The sequence below is a fragment of the Scyliorhinus canicula genome, chromosome 1, assembly GCF_902713615.1.
Source record: "Scyliorhinus canicula chromosome 1, sScyCan1.1, whole genome shotgun sequence".
Lineage (NCBI taxonomy): Eukaryota > Metazoa > Chordata > Chondrichthyes > Carcharhiniformes > Scyliorhinidae > Scyliorhinus > Scyliorhinus canicula.
In genome coordinates, this window is record NC_052146.1 from 281,834,310 (window position 1) to 281,852,952 (window position 18,643).

Genomic DNA, 18,643 nt, shown 5'->3' on the forward strand with positions numbered 1-18,643 from the left:
CTTATATAACCTTCTTCGCTATCTACTATGCCACCAATCTTGGTGACATCTGCAAACTTACTAACCATGCCTCCTACATTCTCATTCAAACCATTAATTAAAAATATATATAACAAATAACAGTGGACACAGCATCGATCCTTGAGGCACACCGCTGGTCACAGGCTTCCAGTTTGAAACACAACCCTCCACAACTACCCTTTGGCTTCGATCACCAAGCCGATTTTGTATCCAATTGGCTACCTCACCCAGGATTCAGTGAGATTTAACCTTTTGCAACAACCTACCATGCGGTACCTTGTCAAAGGCCTTGCTAAAGTCCATGCAGACAACATCGACCGCACTGCCCTCATCTGCCTTCTTGGTTACTCAAAAAACTCAATCAAATTTGTGAGACATGACTTTCCCCTTGCAAAGCCATGCTGACTTTCCCAAATTAGCCCTTGCCTGTCTAAATGCCTGTAGATCCTGTCCCTCAGAATACCTTCTAATTACTTGTCCACTACAGAAGGCCAAGCAGTCTGTAGTTCCCAGGCTTATCCCTGCAGCCCTTCTTAAACAAGGGCACAACATTTGCTACTCTCCAAACTTCAGGCATCTCTCCTGTGGCTGTTGATTATTCAAATATCTCAGCTAGGGGGTCGGCAATTTCCTCCCTTGCCTCCCACAGCATCCTGGGATACATCTCCATCAGGTCCCGGGGATTTATCTATCTTGATGCGCCTTAATACCTCCAGCACGCTGCCCTGTTTTGCAGGGTGCTGACCTTCAAGTGTTCGGGCCATTGTGTCTAGCCAGATGAGTAATTATTCCCATTTCTGACACGTTCTGCACAAGGAGAATCATCAGATGGTGAGCCACTTTTTGTGCAGTACACCAACTGCTCGTCCTGCTCTTGCAATGACTGTGTTGATATGGGTGATTCAGTTCACCGACTGGACAATAGTGACTCCACAACAGGTGGTAATAGTAGAGGATTTGGTAATGGGAGTTTTGCTGGAGACTAAGGGAACATAGAAAGACTTCTTTGATTTGAAACAGGAGAATTATACCAACAGTTATAAAGGACCTTTATGTCTGGAACTCATTTCAATATAACTTTGCAATAGGAGCCATTCAATCAGTAGAGACTTTGCTGAATATATGAGTGTATCATTTTCCTCCTTATTGGAATTGGCGTGCATATGCAGTCCCAGAGACAATTTAATGGGATTAAAAGAAGAATCAAAGAATCCATAGTGTGGAAGGAGGCCATTTGGCCTATCGAGACTGCACCCGCCCTTGGAAAGAGTACTCTACTGAAGCCCATGACTCCACTCTATCCCCGTAACTCAGGAACCCCACCTAACCTTTTTGGACACTAAGCAGCAATTTAGCATGGCCAATCCACCTAACCTGCACATCTTTGGACTGTGGGAGGAAACCGGAGCATCCGGAAGAAACCCACGCAGACACAAAGAGAAAGTGCAAACTCCACACAGACAAGTCACACGAGGCCGGAACTGAACCCGAGTCCGTGAAGCTGCGAGACACAAGTACTAACCACTGTGCCACCATGCCACAGGATACATCTGTCGAAAAATACATCTTTCCCAGTTGCATAAATAATTGTTTTGCCCCCTGGTTACTGCCACAGAACCAGGCCAATTCATCCCCACCAACCCCAGCAGGGGGCATCGCAGAGCCGCTCCACAGCAAGCAATGGGGTTCAAATTCTGACCAGCCAGAGAACACCACATGACCATTGCCGAACTCCATAAAGCTCCAGCATTCAATGACCAGGAGAAAAAACAACCTACTTTTATTCAGTGCCTTTAACATAATCCCAAAAAGGACTTCAAAGGGGTGGTCAAACAAAATTTGATACCGAGCCACACAAGGGAGATTTTTGTGGCAGGCGCCCCACTGGGACATCGGATTACTTGCTCAGGTTGGAGCTGCTTTGCAATGCCACTCCGTCAAGATTAGTGACTGGTATAGAAGTAGGGCCTCCATACAGTGACATTCTTTGTTTATGTGTGTTTTCCTCCTAAATTTGTAGTACTTTGAGGAAGTATTCTATCTCAACTTTTCGCTCTATTAAACTGTTCAATTCCAAGTTTTGTTTTTATATCCATATCATGGTGCGTCAGTGATCCGACTGCCAGTTGAAAACCTGGTCATTGTTAACATTTGAACACAGTCCCTTGGTGACCAGGTTTCAATATTTCTCAAGGCAACTGTGGCAGCTGGAAAAGACATCATGAGTAAAAGCGAATGAGAGTGCAGAAGGCAGTCTCCACCCGCCAAAATGTGGCATAATCAGCTCCGAAAATCAATTAACCAAATTGCAATCCTATCCACGGTGTACATGTATATAGGATAAAAGAAAATAAACCCACTGGTGCTGAAATGTTGTTCCTCCAAGTGGGATGTTGACAAGGATTGGATGAATAAATGCATTAAGTGAATCAGGAATCTGGTCCTGAATAAACAGACTTATAGAGGGTTAAAATAATTCACTTTAAGTCCTTCATGCCGCCTTACAAAGCCCTTCCAATATATACACAATTAAAATACGTCTGTGTGGCTCACTTGGAAGTTGAATGCAAATGTGTTTTTCATTATTATATCCAACCAGAATTCCCGTGTGAGCAAGGATTGCTCCATGACAGTCTGTGTTTGAGAAGGATTAGGAATGGCTATTTGTAAATTGCAGATCTTTTCCTCCTATACTAGTTAATGCACAGCAACCATTTGGTATTGTTGGGCCATTATTCTAGCCTGAACTCCAACAAATTTAAAAATCATGTTCAATAATATATCCAATATAAACTCAGAACACTTTAATATTTACTATGTACTGGAATACATGGGATGACTGAAACTCCCATTACATAGCAATAGATTAACAGTGATCCGGTGGACAATATGGTTCAGCTCATTGACAGCACTTGGACCTAATCAAATTGAGAGACTGCACACTTGAACAATCTAATTGGGAGTTGATTCCTTATGTTTCAATATGATGTATCTGGTCAAAATCTGCAGTGGTTGCACTGTTAAATATAGAATAACGGATATCTGATACTTGTTCAAAGGCAGCAAACTTATGGAAAGGTTCAGAGGATATCTTTTACAGTTAGAACTCCTACAGTGTAGAAGGAGGCCATTCAGTCCACTGGGCTTGCACCGACGCTCTGAAACAGCACCCTACCGAGGCCAACTTTCCCATCCCAACCCATAACCTGCACATCGCTGGACACTAAAGGGAAATTTACTGAGGGGAGTGGAAATTCTGGAAAATCTCAGCATAGAAAATATCTTTGCTGAGATTTTCCAGCATTTTCCCTTTAGTTTCAGATTCGAGCATCCGCAGTAATGTGCTTTTCTCTTTACTGAGGGGAGGGTACCCGGTTTCTCCAACACAAAATTAGTGTTTGTACCGTTTGGCCTTGTATATATTTTTTATTGTTTTAATAAAAAGATATGGCCAATCCACCTAACCGGCACATCTTGGGACTGTGGGAGTAAACCCACGCAGACACGAGGAGAGCGTGCAGACTCCACACAGTCGACCAAGGCTGGAATCGAATCCGGGTCCCTGACACTATGATGCAGCAGTGCTAATCACAGTGCCACCTTCAATATTAGATTGCTAAACTGGTGAATTGCTGTCCTCCAGCATCAGTTTTTATTTATAGTGCATGGCTTTTGATTTATTTAGCAGTTTTAATGCAATTTCTATTTCAGATGTTAGCTATTGCTCGGCGATTGCCCACTTGCCCTCGAACCTAAAGGATTCTGCATTCAAGCCCCACTCCAAAGATGTGAACACACAATCCGCAGAGGGAATGCTCCATCACTGGAGATGTTGTCACTCAAGATGAAACTTTAAACAGAGATCCCATCTGTGTTCTAAGTGGAACTATTCAAAGAGGAGCAGAAGAGGTTTTTTTTCCTTAGTGTCTTGACCAAAGTTTATGCCTCAACAAAACAATACTCCCCAACAGTTAAATTGGTAATTCATCTCATTGCCATTTGGGGAAACTTACTATGTGCAAACTGGCAATGTATACTTATGCTATTACAGTGGGCCCACTCTTACAAATTACCACAATTATAAAAGTAGTTAATTGACTGAACTACCTTGAACATTCTAAGGTCATGAAAGGGACAATATATTGAGTGGCACTAACGATTCATACAACCATTAATTATGAAAACCAATAAAAACACTGACTGGATAATATAAAAATGGCCATTTGAATTTCAAACTGGACATGAAGAGGCAATGAATTTCTACATAGATATTTGAACTGAGGTTCAGAACACGAATGCAGAGAGCTGATTTCAACCAGAATGGAGATGAAGAAAAACGGTTTTGGTAAGTCCTATTGCACCATGTATAATGGATGTTAGCCCTGTTATAACAAAGCACTTAGCTGTAATCGCTCTGGAACGCTCAAGATGCAATTTGTGCCATTAAAATTTCCTTGATCCAATTCCAGTTGATACACAATTGAAAATGAGTAGGAAAGAATGAGACAAAATATTATGCCGAGACAGCACCATCGATAAACAGCGCTGATTAAGGTCAGGCTCTCTTTATTCATCCCAAAGGAGTGCTTAGGAGTTACGTGCATTGTAATATAAAATGGCAATATCGTGAAGTGTGTGACAGTAATAAACCCAGATGCAACAAGTGGACTTCTAACCAGGTGAGTGAGGTGAGGTGCAGAAGACTGATCCCCAAGTATGAAGCGACAAACGTGGGCCGTTGTTGCTCCGGTTCCACAAAACTGACTGCTCTTGAGGGGCGTGACCTCAAGCTTGGTTTAACTGCTCCAGCATTGCTCGACTGAGATGATTCACTCCAACGCGAGCACCAGAAGAAAAAGATACAAAATTCATTCGTTCACTGGCTCGTCGGGACTTGAAAGGGGCTGGAAAATCCCAACACATGTCGGGTGCACAAAAGTCTGGGGCTTACACGTGCTGCTGCGAAATAATGTGCAGTACATTTCGAAACAAAGTTACAGGTTTTCATGTCAAGTCATTGTTAATATAATTGCACATCATGCAAGCCTCACAGTGAACGTGTGTCATGTGTAGCAGACCCACAGATGTTAGCTTGACTCCTTTATTCATTTGGTTCTCATTATTGACTCAAACTGACTCGAGTACTTGACTGAGGAAAACGACCATATCATTGTTTTCAGACTTCAGTCTATGACTTAACTGAAATACATCTGCCAGTACAAGAAATACCAAGTGCCTCTTGGCGCCAGGGTTGGCGCCGTAATATATGACTAGCACTCGGGATTTTTTTGATTTAAGAAGTTTAGTAACCCCCAGAAATCTATTTCACAGAACTCAGACTGTGACTAAATGTGATTCACAAACATCACTATTAATCCTTTTTAAATTCTTAAAATTTATTGCAAAATATTCACGCAAATCGGCATCCAACTCGAGAGGCATTATTGGAAAGCAGACAACTGCCGTAACAGCATTTAACCCTCTAAACAGTGGAACAATCTCCATTTCACAACGTCGTTAGAGGTACACATTTCGTACCCCACCCCAAACCTTTTCCAGTCATACTCGAGAGTTGCTAACTGAGAAATACTCTTGCTGCTTGGGTTATTTTTTTAATCACAAGACTCGCCAAATTTATCGCGCTAGTAAAGGACCCTTGAATTTACAAGCATTATTTTTTCTGGAATGCCGCCACTTTGAGACCCATCCTCCAAGAACATAGGCAAGACAATTTTAGCACTTTTCTGTCACCTATAACCACACTTCATTTTTTTCTGGGTGTGCATGTGAAGTTGGCACTCTCACATCACTCAGACAGGGGCCATCACACATTTACATCAATGAGCTTCAATTGCAAGCCAACCCGACCACTCATTTAACTAGTTTCAGTGGTTTAATTGCTCACATTGGGCTCTCCGAGGGAGTCCTTCTCTCATAGAAAGCCCCTCAAACGTGAGCAAAACCAAGTGTCCATCCCATTAGCCCTGCCAAGCAAGTCTCAAAAGTGAAAGATGCGGTATATGGAGAATTGCATTGTGCACTTTGTCCAGTTAAGGCTTCCATACACGTGGACCAGCAGAAGTTGACTAGGGGAATAAAGGAATCCCATGTTTTAACAGTTCTGATACTGAATGCATCTTGCTGTTTCTTCCTAAGAACTTCACAAAGCCAACTTCCTCTATTGATATTCTTACAGGAATGATGATGATCAAGTTACTGGTCAATGCAGTCCATCATTTTGCGAACTTAGACCATATGATCATAAGGTATATGAGCAGATTAGACCACCCAGTCTGCTCCGCCACTCGATCATGGGTGAAATGTTCTTCATCCCCATTCTCCTGCCTTCTCCCAATAGCCCCTGATCCCCTTAATCAAATCCGCTTATTAATCAGGAATGCCAGAGTTGTACTTGAGGTGCTGTTACCTACAGACCAAGAGCTGGAAGGTGGAATTAGTTCTTTCTTTGAACATATGAGGAGGGGGCATAATGGTATTATTGCTGGACTAGTAATCCAGAAACCCGGGATAATGATCTGGGGACCCGGGTTCGAATCCCACCACGGCAGGTGATGGAATTTTAACACAACAAAATATCTGGAATTAAAAGTCTAATGATGACCATGAGACCATTGTCGATTGTCATAATAATCCAACTGATTCACTAATGTCTGTGTCTGCTATCCTTACCTGGTCTGGCCTACATGTAGTTCACTCTCAACTGCCGCCTCAAGGGCAATTAGGAATGGGCAATAACTGCTGGCACAGCCTGCGATGCCGACGTCCCATGAACAAATGGTCGACGTCCCATGAACAAACGAACAAAAGCTAGAAGCAGGAGTAGGTAATTTAGCCTCTCAAGCCTGCTCCATCATTCAACATGCTCAGGGCCTTAACTCCACCGTCCTGCCCATTCGCCAGAATCCTTCAACCTATTACTAATTAAAAACCTGGCTAACTCCTCCTTAAATTTACTCACTGTCCCAGCATCTCCTACACTCTGGGGTACCAAATTCCACAAATTCACAACTCTTCCACAGATTCACAACCCTTTTGGCAAAGTCGTTTCCCCTCAAATCGGTTTTAAATATGCTACCTCTTCTTCTAAAATTATGGCCTCTCATTTTAGAATGCCGCACAAGAGAAAGCATCCGCTCCCAGTCTACTTTATCCATACCTCTCATCATCTTCTATACCTCAATTTGATCTCCCTTCATTCTTCTAAACTCTGGAGAGTATAGGCCTAAACTTTTCAATCTCTCCTCATACGACAAACCCCTCACCTCTGGAATCAATCTAGTGAACCTCCTCTGAACTGCCTCCAATGCCACTACATCTTTTCTCAAAAAAAGGGACCACAACTGTGCACAATACTCCATGTGTGGTCTCACCAATGTCTTGTACAGTTGCAACACTTCCTTACGTTTATACTCTCTTCCTTTACCTAAACATACAAACATTCCATTTTCTTTCTTTATTATCTGCTGCACATACATGCACGTTTTCTGTGACTCATGCACGAGGAGACCCAGATTCCTCCACATTGGAGCACCCCAAAGTCTCTCCCTATTTGGATCATAAGTTGCCTTTTCATTTTTACGACAAAATGCATGACCTCACACTTACCCACGTTAAACTCCATCTGCCACATTTTGGCCCACTGACCTAACCTATCTATATCCATTTGTAAGGTTCATATTTCCTCATTGTAACTTACTGTCCCACCTATTTTAGTGTCATCGGATTGTAAATAGTTGGGGCCCCAAGGACCAAACCCTGTGGCACCCCACTAGTTATATCCTTCCATCCAGAAAAAGACCCATTTATCCCGACTCTGTCTTCTGTCCCTCAGCCAGTCTTCTATCCAAGCTAATAAATTACCCCTAACCCCATGTGAACTAACTTGGTGTATTAACCTTTTGTGTGACACTTTATCAAGCGTCTTTGGGAAGTCCATATACACTACATCTACAGGATCTTCATTATCCACTTGGCTTCTTACATCTTTGAAGAACTCTGGAAAATTAGTCAAACATGATTTACCCTTCATAAAACTATGCCGACTCTGATGGATATTGTTTTGACTTTCCAAATGTCCTGATTATGTCCATAATAATGGATTCTCACAATTTCCGAACAACAGATGTTAAACGAACTGGTCGATCATTTCCTACATTCTGCCTCCCTCCCTTTTTGATTAAGGGCATTACATTAGCATGTTTCCAATCCACTACAACCTTTTCTGTGTCCATGGAATTTTGGAATATTATAACCAATGGATCCACTATCTCTGCTGCCACTTCCTTTAACAACCCTAGGATGTCGGCCATCAGGCCCTGGGGACTTGTCAGCCTTCAATTCCAATAGTCTGTTGAGTACTGTTTCCCTATTGATGCTGATTGCTCCAAGTTCCATCCTTTCTATTACCTCGGAATTACCCGTTCCTATAGGGATTGTGCTAGTATCCTCCACCATGACAACTGAGGCAAAATATTGATTTAGCATCTCTGCCATTTCTGTATTCCCCACTATTAACTCTCCGGTTTCATCTTCCAAGGGGCCAACATTAACTTTAGCAACTCTCTTCCCTTTTATGTACTTCTAGAAGCTTTTGCTATCCTTGTTACAGGACATTCATAATGCGTATCTGTAAGCTCAATGGGGTGTCCATGTTCCATAACGTTGCCAGCATGGATTGTTCTCTTAATTGGTATATTTAACTTCGCTAAAATGTTCTCCTCCTGATGGGGTGGTTAGTTTGTAGGCCTGAGTAATTACTGCAGCAACCTCAACTCCCATGGTGTAGAGTACAACACTGGGGAGCTCCTGCACCATTTTTCAAGGGACAAGATTGAGATGAGGATTCACCTTTTGAGGTGCAGCAGTTGCAAATTTTGCACTTGGATTCAGAAATTTTTCATGTTAGTAAGTCAAGGTAGTATTTTGCACTTCTCATGAATATTTGTCCAACATACATCAAAGATGTAAGCCGACCTATTCACAAGTGATGAAAACCTTACGAAATACATTCAAGCTCATGCTCTCTACATCTGTCCCACCTTTTTCTCCAGACACGCACCAACCTTCACAAACAGCAATATTGAATCACATGCACTTCATTTTAAGCACTGAAACTCAACCCTTTCATTTAGGATTTACAGTACAAGCCATGTTACATGCTTACTGTTCATGGGGTGAATTATGAATGACAGAAGTATCAATTCAGGTTACTACTGTGGAGGTTGATCGTGTGTGCGCATTCATCACTTTAATATAAGCTGACACTTACTCCATTCCCGCATATTGCATATCCACCTATCTTCAAAGTAACATTACTGATAACAACTGAAGTCGGAGCACATTGCGGACAGCTGTGAATGGATTCTGGAAAATCGTGACAAATAATTTTATGGGGAATTTACCAACAACCGTTGAATGGGCTTACCATGCTGGATATCTTTCATCTCCAGGTGAAGACTCGACATTAAAATTCCAACAGCTTGCGACCTCTTATTGTTCAGAAGTTTCACGACCTGGAGCAAGAAAGAAAGAAAGAATGAATCCAGTTGTTGGGAATCAGATCATAAATACACATCCCATTTTATAAAAAGAATGTAATTTTCAGGAGACTGGAGGTTTTTGAAAGCTGTCACCCGAACTGCAATAATGGTGGAGCCGAGGGAAGCCAGTACAATTAACACCAAGAATACTTCCATCTCGAGGGATAATGAAGATTGAAATTCACAAAGGGGAACTTGAGGATCCTTTCTGACATTAACAGGAATGCGTGAAACGAAGCAACCGTGAACTGGGGAAAAAACAAGCTTCAATGAGCATCAGCTGCTCTCAATTCACTCTGAAGCAAGAGCTAGTTTACTCTTAACGGGACCTGTATTTCTAACATTAACACGTAAAAAAGTGCAACTGCAGGAACATAAAGCCAATAATGCATTTGGATTTCTATAATTGTCAAATAGCAAAGTAGTACTGATGAAAGCTGTACAAGGCAGTGGTTAGCCACGGTTAGAGTATCTTGTGCAGTTTTGGACACTATTATGGAAGGAACATTAAAACCAGAGACCCTACGGGGTGGATTCACTAAGTATGATCGCAGGAATTAGTATGATGCCAGGCATGGGGAATTACTTTTAAGAGGAAACACTCAAGATACTGGGACAATTCCCACTGATGCAAAGAGGGATTTTAGAAACATTTAATATAGAAAACAAGGCTAAAGATCGTCTGACGAAAAAGTTCCTTCTTCCAGTCAACTTTAGTTCCAAGTGCAGATATCGCAGAGTCGAATTTGTTTTGCAATTTGATCAGCAACAGACTCCGGAATAATATTGGAATTTTGCCCATATTAAATTTCAAAATCGAATCTAATGCATTGCACAACATTGATCCAATATCAAAGCTATTTGTGTAGCTCATAGGGAGATATTCTAGATCTCGGCGAGAACAGCTTATCTGATTAAATAGAATGCTGTTGTGCAAAACGGTAGATGGGTACAAACTGCCATGGAATATGGCAATGGCATCGTGAGGTACGAGATGATGGAATAGATATAATTTTTAAAAATATATTTTACTCCAAACAATACAAAAAGTTTCACAGGCATATGAAAAAAAAACCATTGCGAACAGGTTGTCATTTTTTGTTTTTGCAAACTATCTACTATAACCCTGGAAACCTCCAGCACCCCCCTAGCCTATCGCCCTTCCAACCCCAGCCCCGCATCCCATCTCTCCTCTTGCCAATTGCTGGCAACCGACTACCGCCCTAACCCCCTCCCCCTTGCTGGCAACAAACATATCTTTAAAAACAGTGATGAATGCTCTCCACCTTGAGCAAAACCCTTTTTCTGACCCACTAAGGACATTTTTGATTTTTCTCTTGTTCTAGTTGCAGAAATCCTGCCATGTCCCCCAACCAGAGGTGGCATTGCTGACCTCCACCCAAGCAGGATTTGTTGCCGGGCAATCAGAGAGGCGAAGGCCAAAACATTGGGCCTCTTGCCCTCTAGACGCTCCGGCAAATCCAATACCCCAAAAATTGCCACCAATGGGCATGGCTCCAACCTCACCCCCACTATCACCAACATGGTCTCAAAGACGGAGGCCCAGAACCCGACCAATTTTGGGCCGGACCAGAACATACGGGAGTGATTTACTGGCCCCCTTAAATACCTCTCGCACTTATCTCCACATCGGGGAATAACCCATTCATGCGCGATCTAGTCATGCGCGCCCTATGGACAACTTCAAATTGTATCAGGCTCAGCTTGGTACAAGAGGAAGTAGATTTTACCCCATACAATATCTTCCTCCAGGCCCCTCCCTTCAGAGCCAAGCTCAATTCTTCTTCCCACTTCCCCTTTATCTCTTCTAATGGTGCCTTTCCCATCTCCAGCAACCACTCGTATATATCAGTGAACCTCCCTTCTCCCACCTCATCACAAGATAACATCCTATCCATCAATGTATGGCTCGGCTACCCAGGGAACACAAAGAGTTCTTTGTGAACAAAGTCATACACATGCATATGTCCAAAGAGAGCTTTTGGACATAATCAAAGATTCTTCCTTCAACTCCTCCAGCCCCATGAACCTACCCTCCACAAACAGTTCCTCAATCGTCTGGGATTATTCCTCTCCATCTTCCAAATCCTGTAGGTTGTGTCCATCACAAATGGTGCAAATCTGTGGTTTCCGCAGATTGGCGACAATACTGACATGTCCCACGATCAGAAATGCCAGCTAATCTGATTCCGGATTTTAAGTGATGCCACCACTACCGGGTTTGGACGAGGAAAACGGGAGAGGGGCTGTGACCAATGTCCGTAAATATGACTGAACACAAGAGACCTCTTCCATTCCCCCACTCCAATGCCTACCGCACCCCCCCCCCCCCCCCCCCCACACACCCACCATCACTGTTGCACCTTCTCAATATTTACCGCCCAGTGGTAGAACATTAAATTTGGTAATGCTAGCCCTCCCGAACACCACCCCTCTGCAAAAAGGCTCTCTGAATCGTGGGTGCCTCACCTGTCCAAACAAAAGCAGAAATGAACTTGTCCACCTGAACAAAAGACGATTTGGGGAAGGAAGATGGAGGGGGACTGGAACATAAATAGGAACCTCAGCAGAACATTAATATTGATCCTCTTTACTCTTCCTGCCAAGGAAAGCAGGAGGGCATCACACCTCTTAAAGTCCACTTTCACCCCCTCCACCAGACTGGCCAAGTTCAATTTGTGCAGTAGAGCCCAATCATGAGCCACCTGAATTCTGCCATTGCTCTTGGTCAAATATGTTTCTACTCGGAGAAGATTCCACACTTCCTGCATGATCCGATTTCACTATGACCGTTTACTCGGCTCTCACAACCCCCGGGAGCACCGATTTCCCCACCACAAATTCGCCTATTTGGGAGTACACCTTCTTAATAAAATCAGTGTCATCCCAATGCGGAGTGTAAATGTTAACTAAGAATACTGGTGCCACTGCCAAGACTCCATTCACCATCATAAATCGCCCCCCAGAGTCCAGCACCCTACTGACTGACGTAAAAACTTGTTAAACACGATTGCAACCACTCTCGACTAAGAATCAAAATTTGAATGGAATGCCTACCTCAGCCATCCCTTCCTTAGGCTCGTCTGATCCCTAACCCTCAAATGTGTCTCTTTCAAGAAGGTTACATCAGCTTTCAAGTCCTTCAAATGCGCAAACACCCACAATCTTTTGACCGGACCATCTAACCCACTCATGCTCCATTTAATCATCCTGATATGGGATATCTGAACCCACCCCTATTAGAATCTGTCATATCCACTTTGATGGGAGATCCAACTGAATCCAGGCACGCCTCGGTTCCCGGCCCACCCAAAATGGCTGCCATTACCCCCTTTGCCCAAACCTAAGCACAAAAAAAATGTGTCATCAGCACTCTACCGTCCTACCCCCCTCACTTGTTTCTCCCCCCCCCCCCCCACCTACGCCTTCCTAATCATCACCCCTGCTCCTTCCCCCTTCAAACAATCAGATCGGCCAACAATCTCCCGAAAACACTCTCCCACCCAAGAATGAAAACCCAACCAACCGAGGCATTCTGCCTCTGCCTACCAACCTAACAAGCCACCCCCCCCCCCCCCCCCACCACCCCAGGCTACCCGCTGTAGCCCTCTCCCTCACACCGCTCCCATTTACTAACATCCATGCTAGCATGGTGACCCCCACTTGGAAAATGACAAAAATAACTCAACCCAAATGCCAGCCCCCATCCACCTTGTGCAAAGCCAATAGGAACAAATCCATAACCCCCCCCCCTCCCCCTCTCAATGGGGTCCAATATCCCAAACGCCCATTGAGAACAAAAACACAGAACTCAAAGTAATCTTGACATCAACCATGGTGAAGAATCAACGCATAAATATGTAAAACCTCCAAACATTCAAATAACAAGAACACCAGAACAGTACATCATTAATTCCCCCCAAATCATTCTCTCTCTCAGTTATTTGCCTGCCCCGATGTATTAAAATACTGTTCTCGAAGGTGACCCATAGTTTTGCCGGGTACAACATTCCGAATCAAACTTTGTCACCATTGCTTCTTTTGCCAATCACCTTAAATCTGTACCTTCCGGTTCTCGATCCGTTCATGAATAGTTACATTTTCGCCCTATCCATTCTGTGCAGACTCTGTGATTTTGAATACATATATTAAATCTCCACTGAACCTTCTTTTCTCCAAAACAAACATTGCAACTTCTCCAATCTACCAATGCAAATGAAGTTCCTCATGCCGAAAATAATTCTGCATCTTCTCCAATGCATTCACGTCCTCACTCAAGCATAGCACCCAGAACTGGATACAATACTCCAGCGTTTTACACAAATTTGCACAACTTTCTTACTTTTGTACTTATGCCCCAGCGAAGAGTGCTGCATACTTTATTCATTCCTTTCTCAGCCCCCCCCCACCCCCCACTATCTTCAATGACTCATGCACATATGCACCCACGTCCCACTGCCCCGGTATCCCCTTCATAATTGTGCCATTTTATATGATCTCTCTACATCCTCCCTACAAAGTGAATCACTTCACACTTCCCTGCATTAAATTCCATCTGCCTCTGTGCACCCATTCGACCAATTCTACCCTCCTCAGCGTACACAATACTTCCAAGTTTAGTATCGCCCACAAATTTTGAAATTACGTCCTGCGCATCAACGTCTAGATTAATATGCAACAAAAAGAGTAGGGGGTACCAACAGCAACCCCTGGGAAATCTTCCTCCAGTCCAAAGAAAATCATTAATCACCACTAGTGACGAGAAGCAATTTCATATTCATGTTGCCACTGTCCGTTATTCCATGAGCTGTAACTTTGCTCATTGTTTACAAATCCTTATTTTAAACCCCCCAAAATATATATGTTTTCTTTTGAAACAACTGCGTGCATAGAAACGTGTCTTTAACTTATGAAACCGTGCAATCTTGTGAGGCTATTGTACACAGATAGGAACAACTCTCGAGACATTGCAAATTCTGATTTTTTTTTAAAAAACAGATGAGAAATCCTGCTACTGTTGAAGATAACTCGTTTCCACCAGAAGCCCTGAGCTTTCTTCAGTCATCACATTAGTCTGAAGGTTGCTTTTGGCATTTATGTTGATCTTTCACTTACAGCTTGAAACAAATAAACTTTTCTGGTGCAAAAACTAATTCTAGAGGGGACTGATGCATGAACTAACTTTAAACTCATTCTTTTAGCAGGCTGCTACTTAGAAAGCAAGGTGACGTGTTTTATTAACTGACAGGTCTAGCAATTCATTTCTTTTACAACACCAAATAAAGTCTTTCATCAAATTTGTTTTAATGGCATGATTTGGGTCAAGTTTCCTCACAGCTGATAAAAATCTGTGACAGCCATCAGGCACTAAGTGCTGAAATATTAGCCACCTAATGCAAGAGATTATTGACAAGCTTGAGGTTTTTATGGATCTTCATACAAAGGATTGCAGGGTGCAAAGGTTTTCCTTAATTGCAATAATGTCATTCCTTTGATACACCCATTTTGTCAAACAATTTAAAAAGGCAACTGACTTTCGCTGCTCCATTGGAAATTTACCAAGAACGAATGAGATATTTTAGCTTTAACAAAAAAAAAGGCAAATAATGTATCACACTTTCAACATTCTTTCCTATTTGTATAAAATTCAACCACGCATCAATCAACTTGGCAGACATTGCAGTTTAATTAATGGGTATGATCCTTCAAAAGTATAATCTCAGATCAGTCTGGAGTGTACTTTGCATTTATGTACAGGCAAAACATTGAATACTGTTCCAGCAACGCTACTTAAATGCGTGGGCTAATTATGATGTGGGAGAGAGAACAAAATCAGGAATTGGGCGCGATTTAACAAAAAGGTTTCCAAGTGTCATTTTGGGCTCGATTGGCGGGGCAAGATTGCGGCCCATATTTAATGGCACTTTAGTGCTGAAAGTTAGCCCCACAAACTTCTTGCCATTACTGGCCGTCATACCCATCAATTCACTGGACCTGCACCTCAGCGCCTCACTGCTAACAAGGGGGAATTGCTTTTAAAGGATGCTTCACCACTCACTCCCAGTCAACACGCAAGCATGGCGGTGCACAAACCTGTTCCTTGTGTTGGAGGTATCGACCTGGCCAGGCATCTCGCGCCATCAATGTGAGATGAGACATCCTGTTCCCAGAGAAGGGGGGGGGGGGGGGTCGGAGGCCGGAGCAGCAGGGTCACCAATAGCGCCTTGGGAGGCAGTGCCTTCAGTGCAGGCAGCATGACCAGGTGAGCTGCCCTCCAATGTTGGAAGAAGACCAATGACCAGGAAAGGTAAATCACCATCTCGCTCCTAGCATCAGTTCTGCCTGCCACCCCTTAAATTCACAACCCCTCCCACCCCGACACAAATCACTGCCTGACACCTCGCACCCTCCCCCTACATCCGATCATCGTGCTGGTTCTTCAAAAGTCACTGGCAGCCACCAGCACACAACCACTTCATGATTGGGTGCGATACCCACACATGCCACCAGCTAAAGACCCCCCCCGGACCCATCAAGCATACGGCTCATAATGCTCTCTCTTTGTCCTTGCAGGAGAAGATAGCCCATATTAAAAGGGAAAGGGCCAGGATGGTGGCGGTGAGGGAAGGTTGGGGGGAGGGAGCAGGAGGGTTGCGGTGTACCAGAGATTAGAGTCCTCAACTCCTGTGAGGAACAGGCCCTGGAGATCACGGGTTGCCCAAGGAGATAGCAGTCACCGTCAGAGAGGTTGCCCTTCGCAAGAAAGGCGAGGATCCACTACCCCTTCAAACAGATGACTTTTCTCAAGTGAGTTGTCCTGCCAGACAAAATTATCTTTCCCTCTCGCTGAACACATTTCCATTGTCTCGCAAGATCATTTGGGTGATATGGAGTCATTGTGGACAGCACGGTAGCACAGTGGTTAGCACAGTTGCTTCACAGCCCCTGGGTCCCAGGTTCAATTCCCGACTCGGTCACTGTATGTGCGGAGTCTGCACGTCCTCCCCCTGTGTGCGTGGGTTTCCTCCGGGTGCTCCGATTTCCTCCCACAGTCCAAAGATGTGCAGGTTAGGTGGATTGGCCATGCTAAATTACCCTTAGTGTCCACAAAGGTTAAGTGGGGGTTGCTGGGCTGCGGGGATAGGGTACATACATGGGCTTGAGTGGGTTGCTCTTTGTAAGGGCCGGTGCAGACTCGATGGGCCAAATAGAATTTACAGTGCAGAAAGAGGCTATGATTCTATGATTCATTCCCCCTCCCCAGCCATCCAAGAAACTATCTCGGAAAAAAGCTCTGAGGGGACCAACATTCCGAACATTCCCCACCTTCGACCAGCACAGGGAAACATACTACAGCGAGCGACAATAGTGGACAGGCTTAGGGGGCACAATCTGGTGAGCACCACGCAGTTGCTGATGTGCATCAGGTGGAGGCAGGAACATCCAAGGACAACAGCAGCCTGAGGTCTGCTGTCTCAGCCGGGTTCCAGTCAGATGCCGAGCCTCTGGACAAGGTTATCCCAAAGCTGATGCAGATAATAGGATGCAGATAATAGGACTGCCATGAGATTCAGCGGCATTCCATTGAGTGCATAAGAGGAGTCCCGAAGGCTAGGAATGCAGGAGATGATGCCGACAATGCGTGGTACCGAGGCCAATACTGCTAGGGTGGCGACCACAGTGGAAAGCCTGGGACGCACCATCCGCATCTTGAGTGGTACTGCAAGGCATCTCTCAATCTATGACGACCATGACTGAGGGCCTCGACATCATTTCCCAGTTGCTTATCCCTCACATCTTGTAGCCACATTGTTATTTTAACGAAAAATCACAAATCATCAACACGTTATTCAAAACATTTTCACAATTTTAATAAAAAGGGATCACTGTCTGGCAAATCTGCACATTAGAGAGAGACAGCTAGTCTCCGTTCCCAAGATCTAACCAAGGTGTGGGATCTAACTCCCTCGCCTTGGACACCACAAGAGAGCACCGTTCAGTGCTGGTCTCCACAAACCCCCTTATAGTGAGTAGGGGCTTGTGGGGGGCTGTGGCTGACAGAAGGGGTGTGTGTAAAATTGTATTCAAGAAAAATCAGACTCTAAATATTATGTGCTTTAGTATGTCAAATTGTAAAACTGTTAAAATTGGAAAATGCCAATAAAAATTTATATTTTTTAAAAATTCTGATAAAAAAACAAGTCTCAATGGGTGAGATTCACATCGCGAAGTCTTGCAAGATTACGTTAGATTTTGCGAGGCATGGCGAGCTGGGTAGACACTGAATGTGGGTTTCCTGGTATCTACCAGCTCGCACCACACTGCTTTTCTGGCGCAATGCGACTGGTAGATCCCACCCACTGTTTTGAAGTAGTATTACCTACACCTCCATTAACATTTGAGGTTTTTTGCTGGTCACCCATGCAGCTTCACCTTGCTTTGTAATAACATAGTCATTCTTTATTAAAATCGTGAAAGTGTTCAAAATTAGGTCGAGTCCTAACATGTCTAAACCAACCAAAACCCATCAGTAATTCTCATTCACAGCTTTGGCACTCTTGTAACCAATTGGCGAGCTCATGAATAGTCAGAAAATTCTCTAATCTGATTCTATTCCCCGACTGTATAGCCAAGTGCATAATATACAACTGTGAACATGTTTCTTTTAAGATTTTCGCTGTAAGAGCCATATTTCCCATTTCAGATTACAAAATCACACGGAGGACACCAAATACAAAAACACTCCACGCTTTTGAGAACTAATTTTCAGAGCATAATCGAGGTTCTTTGTTTTCATATGAAGAGCACTGCCAGTTGCATAAACTATCAGTCATGGAAGGCAACTGAATTGCATCTGATGCTGTACAGAAGGTATGTCCATCATACCCCTCTGAGTCACAAGCAATTCCCTTCATAGACTGTAATGTTTCACATGCAATGGGGCTGGGTAACCAAATAGGCAGCAAGAATTAATTCTTCCCTCGTATTTGGTGACACACAACACAGCCTACAGCTTACTAATTTCATATAATCACTCGAGA

General features: G+C 43.7%; 1 protein-coding gene across 2 annotated transcripts in view; it reads right to left on the reverse strand.

The window, feature by feature from the left end:
* The window catches only part of fmn2b (formin 2b), a 499,858-nt gene that overhangs the window by 201,904 nt on the left and 279,311 nt on the right, over positions 1-18,643 (reverse strand). For both annotated transcript variants that reach the window (XM_038814212.1, XM_038814205.1), the window contains one exon: positions 9,467-9,554. In XM_038814212.1, the coding sequence (XP_038670140.1) occupies positions 9,467-9,554 (88 nt within the window). The remainder of the gene's footprint in view (positions 1-9,466; positions 9,555-18,643) is intronic.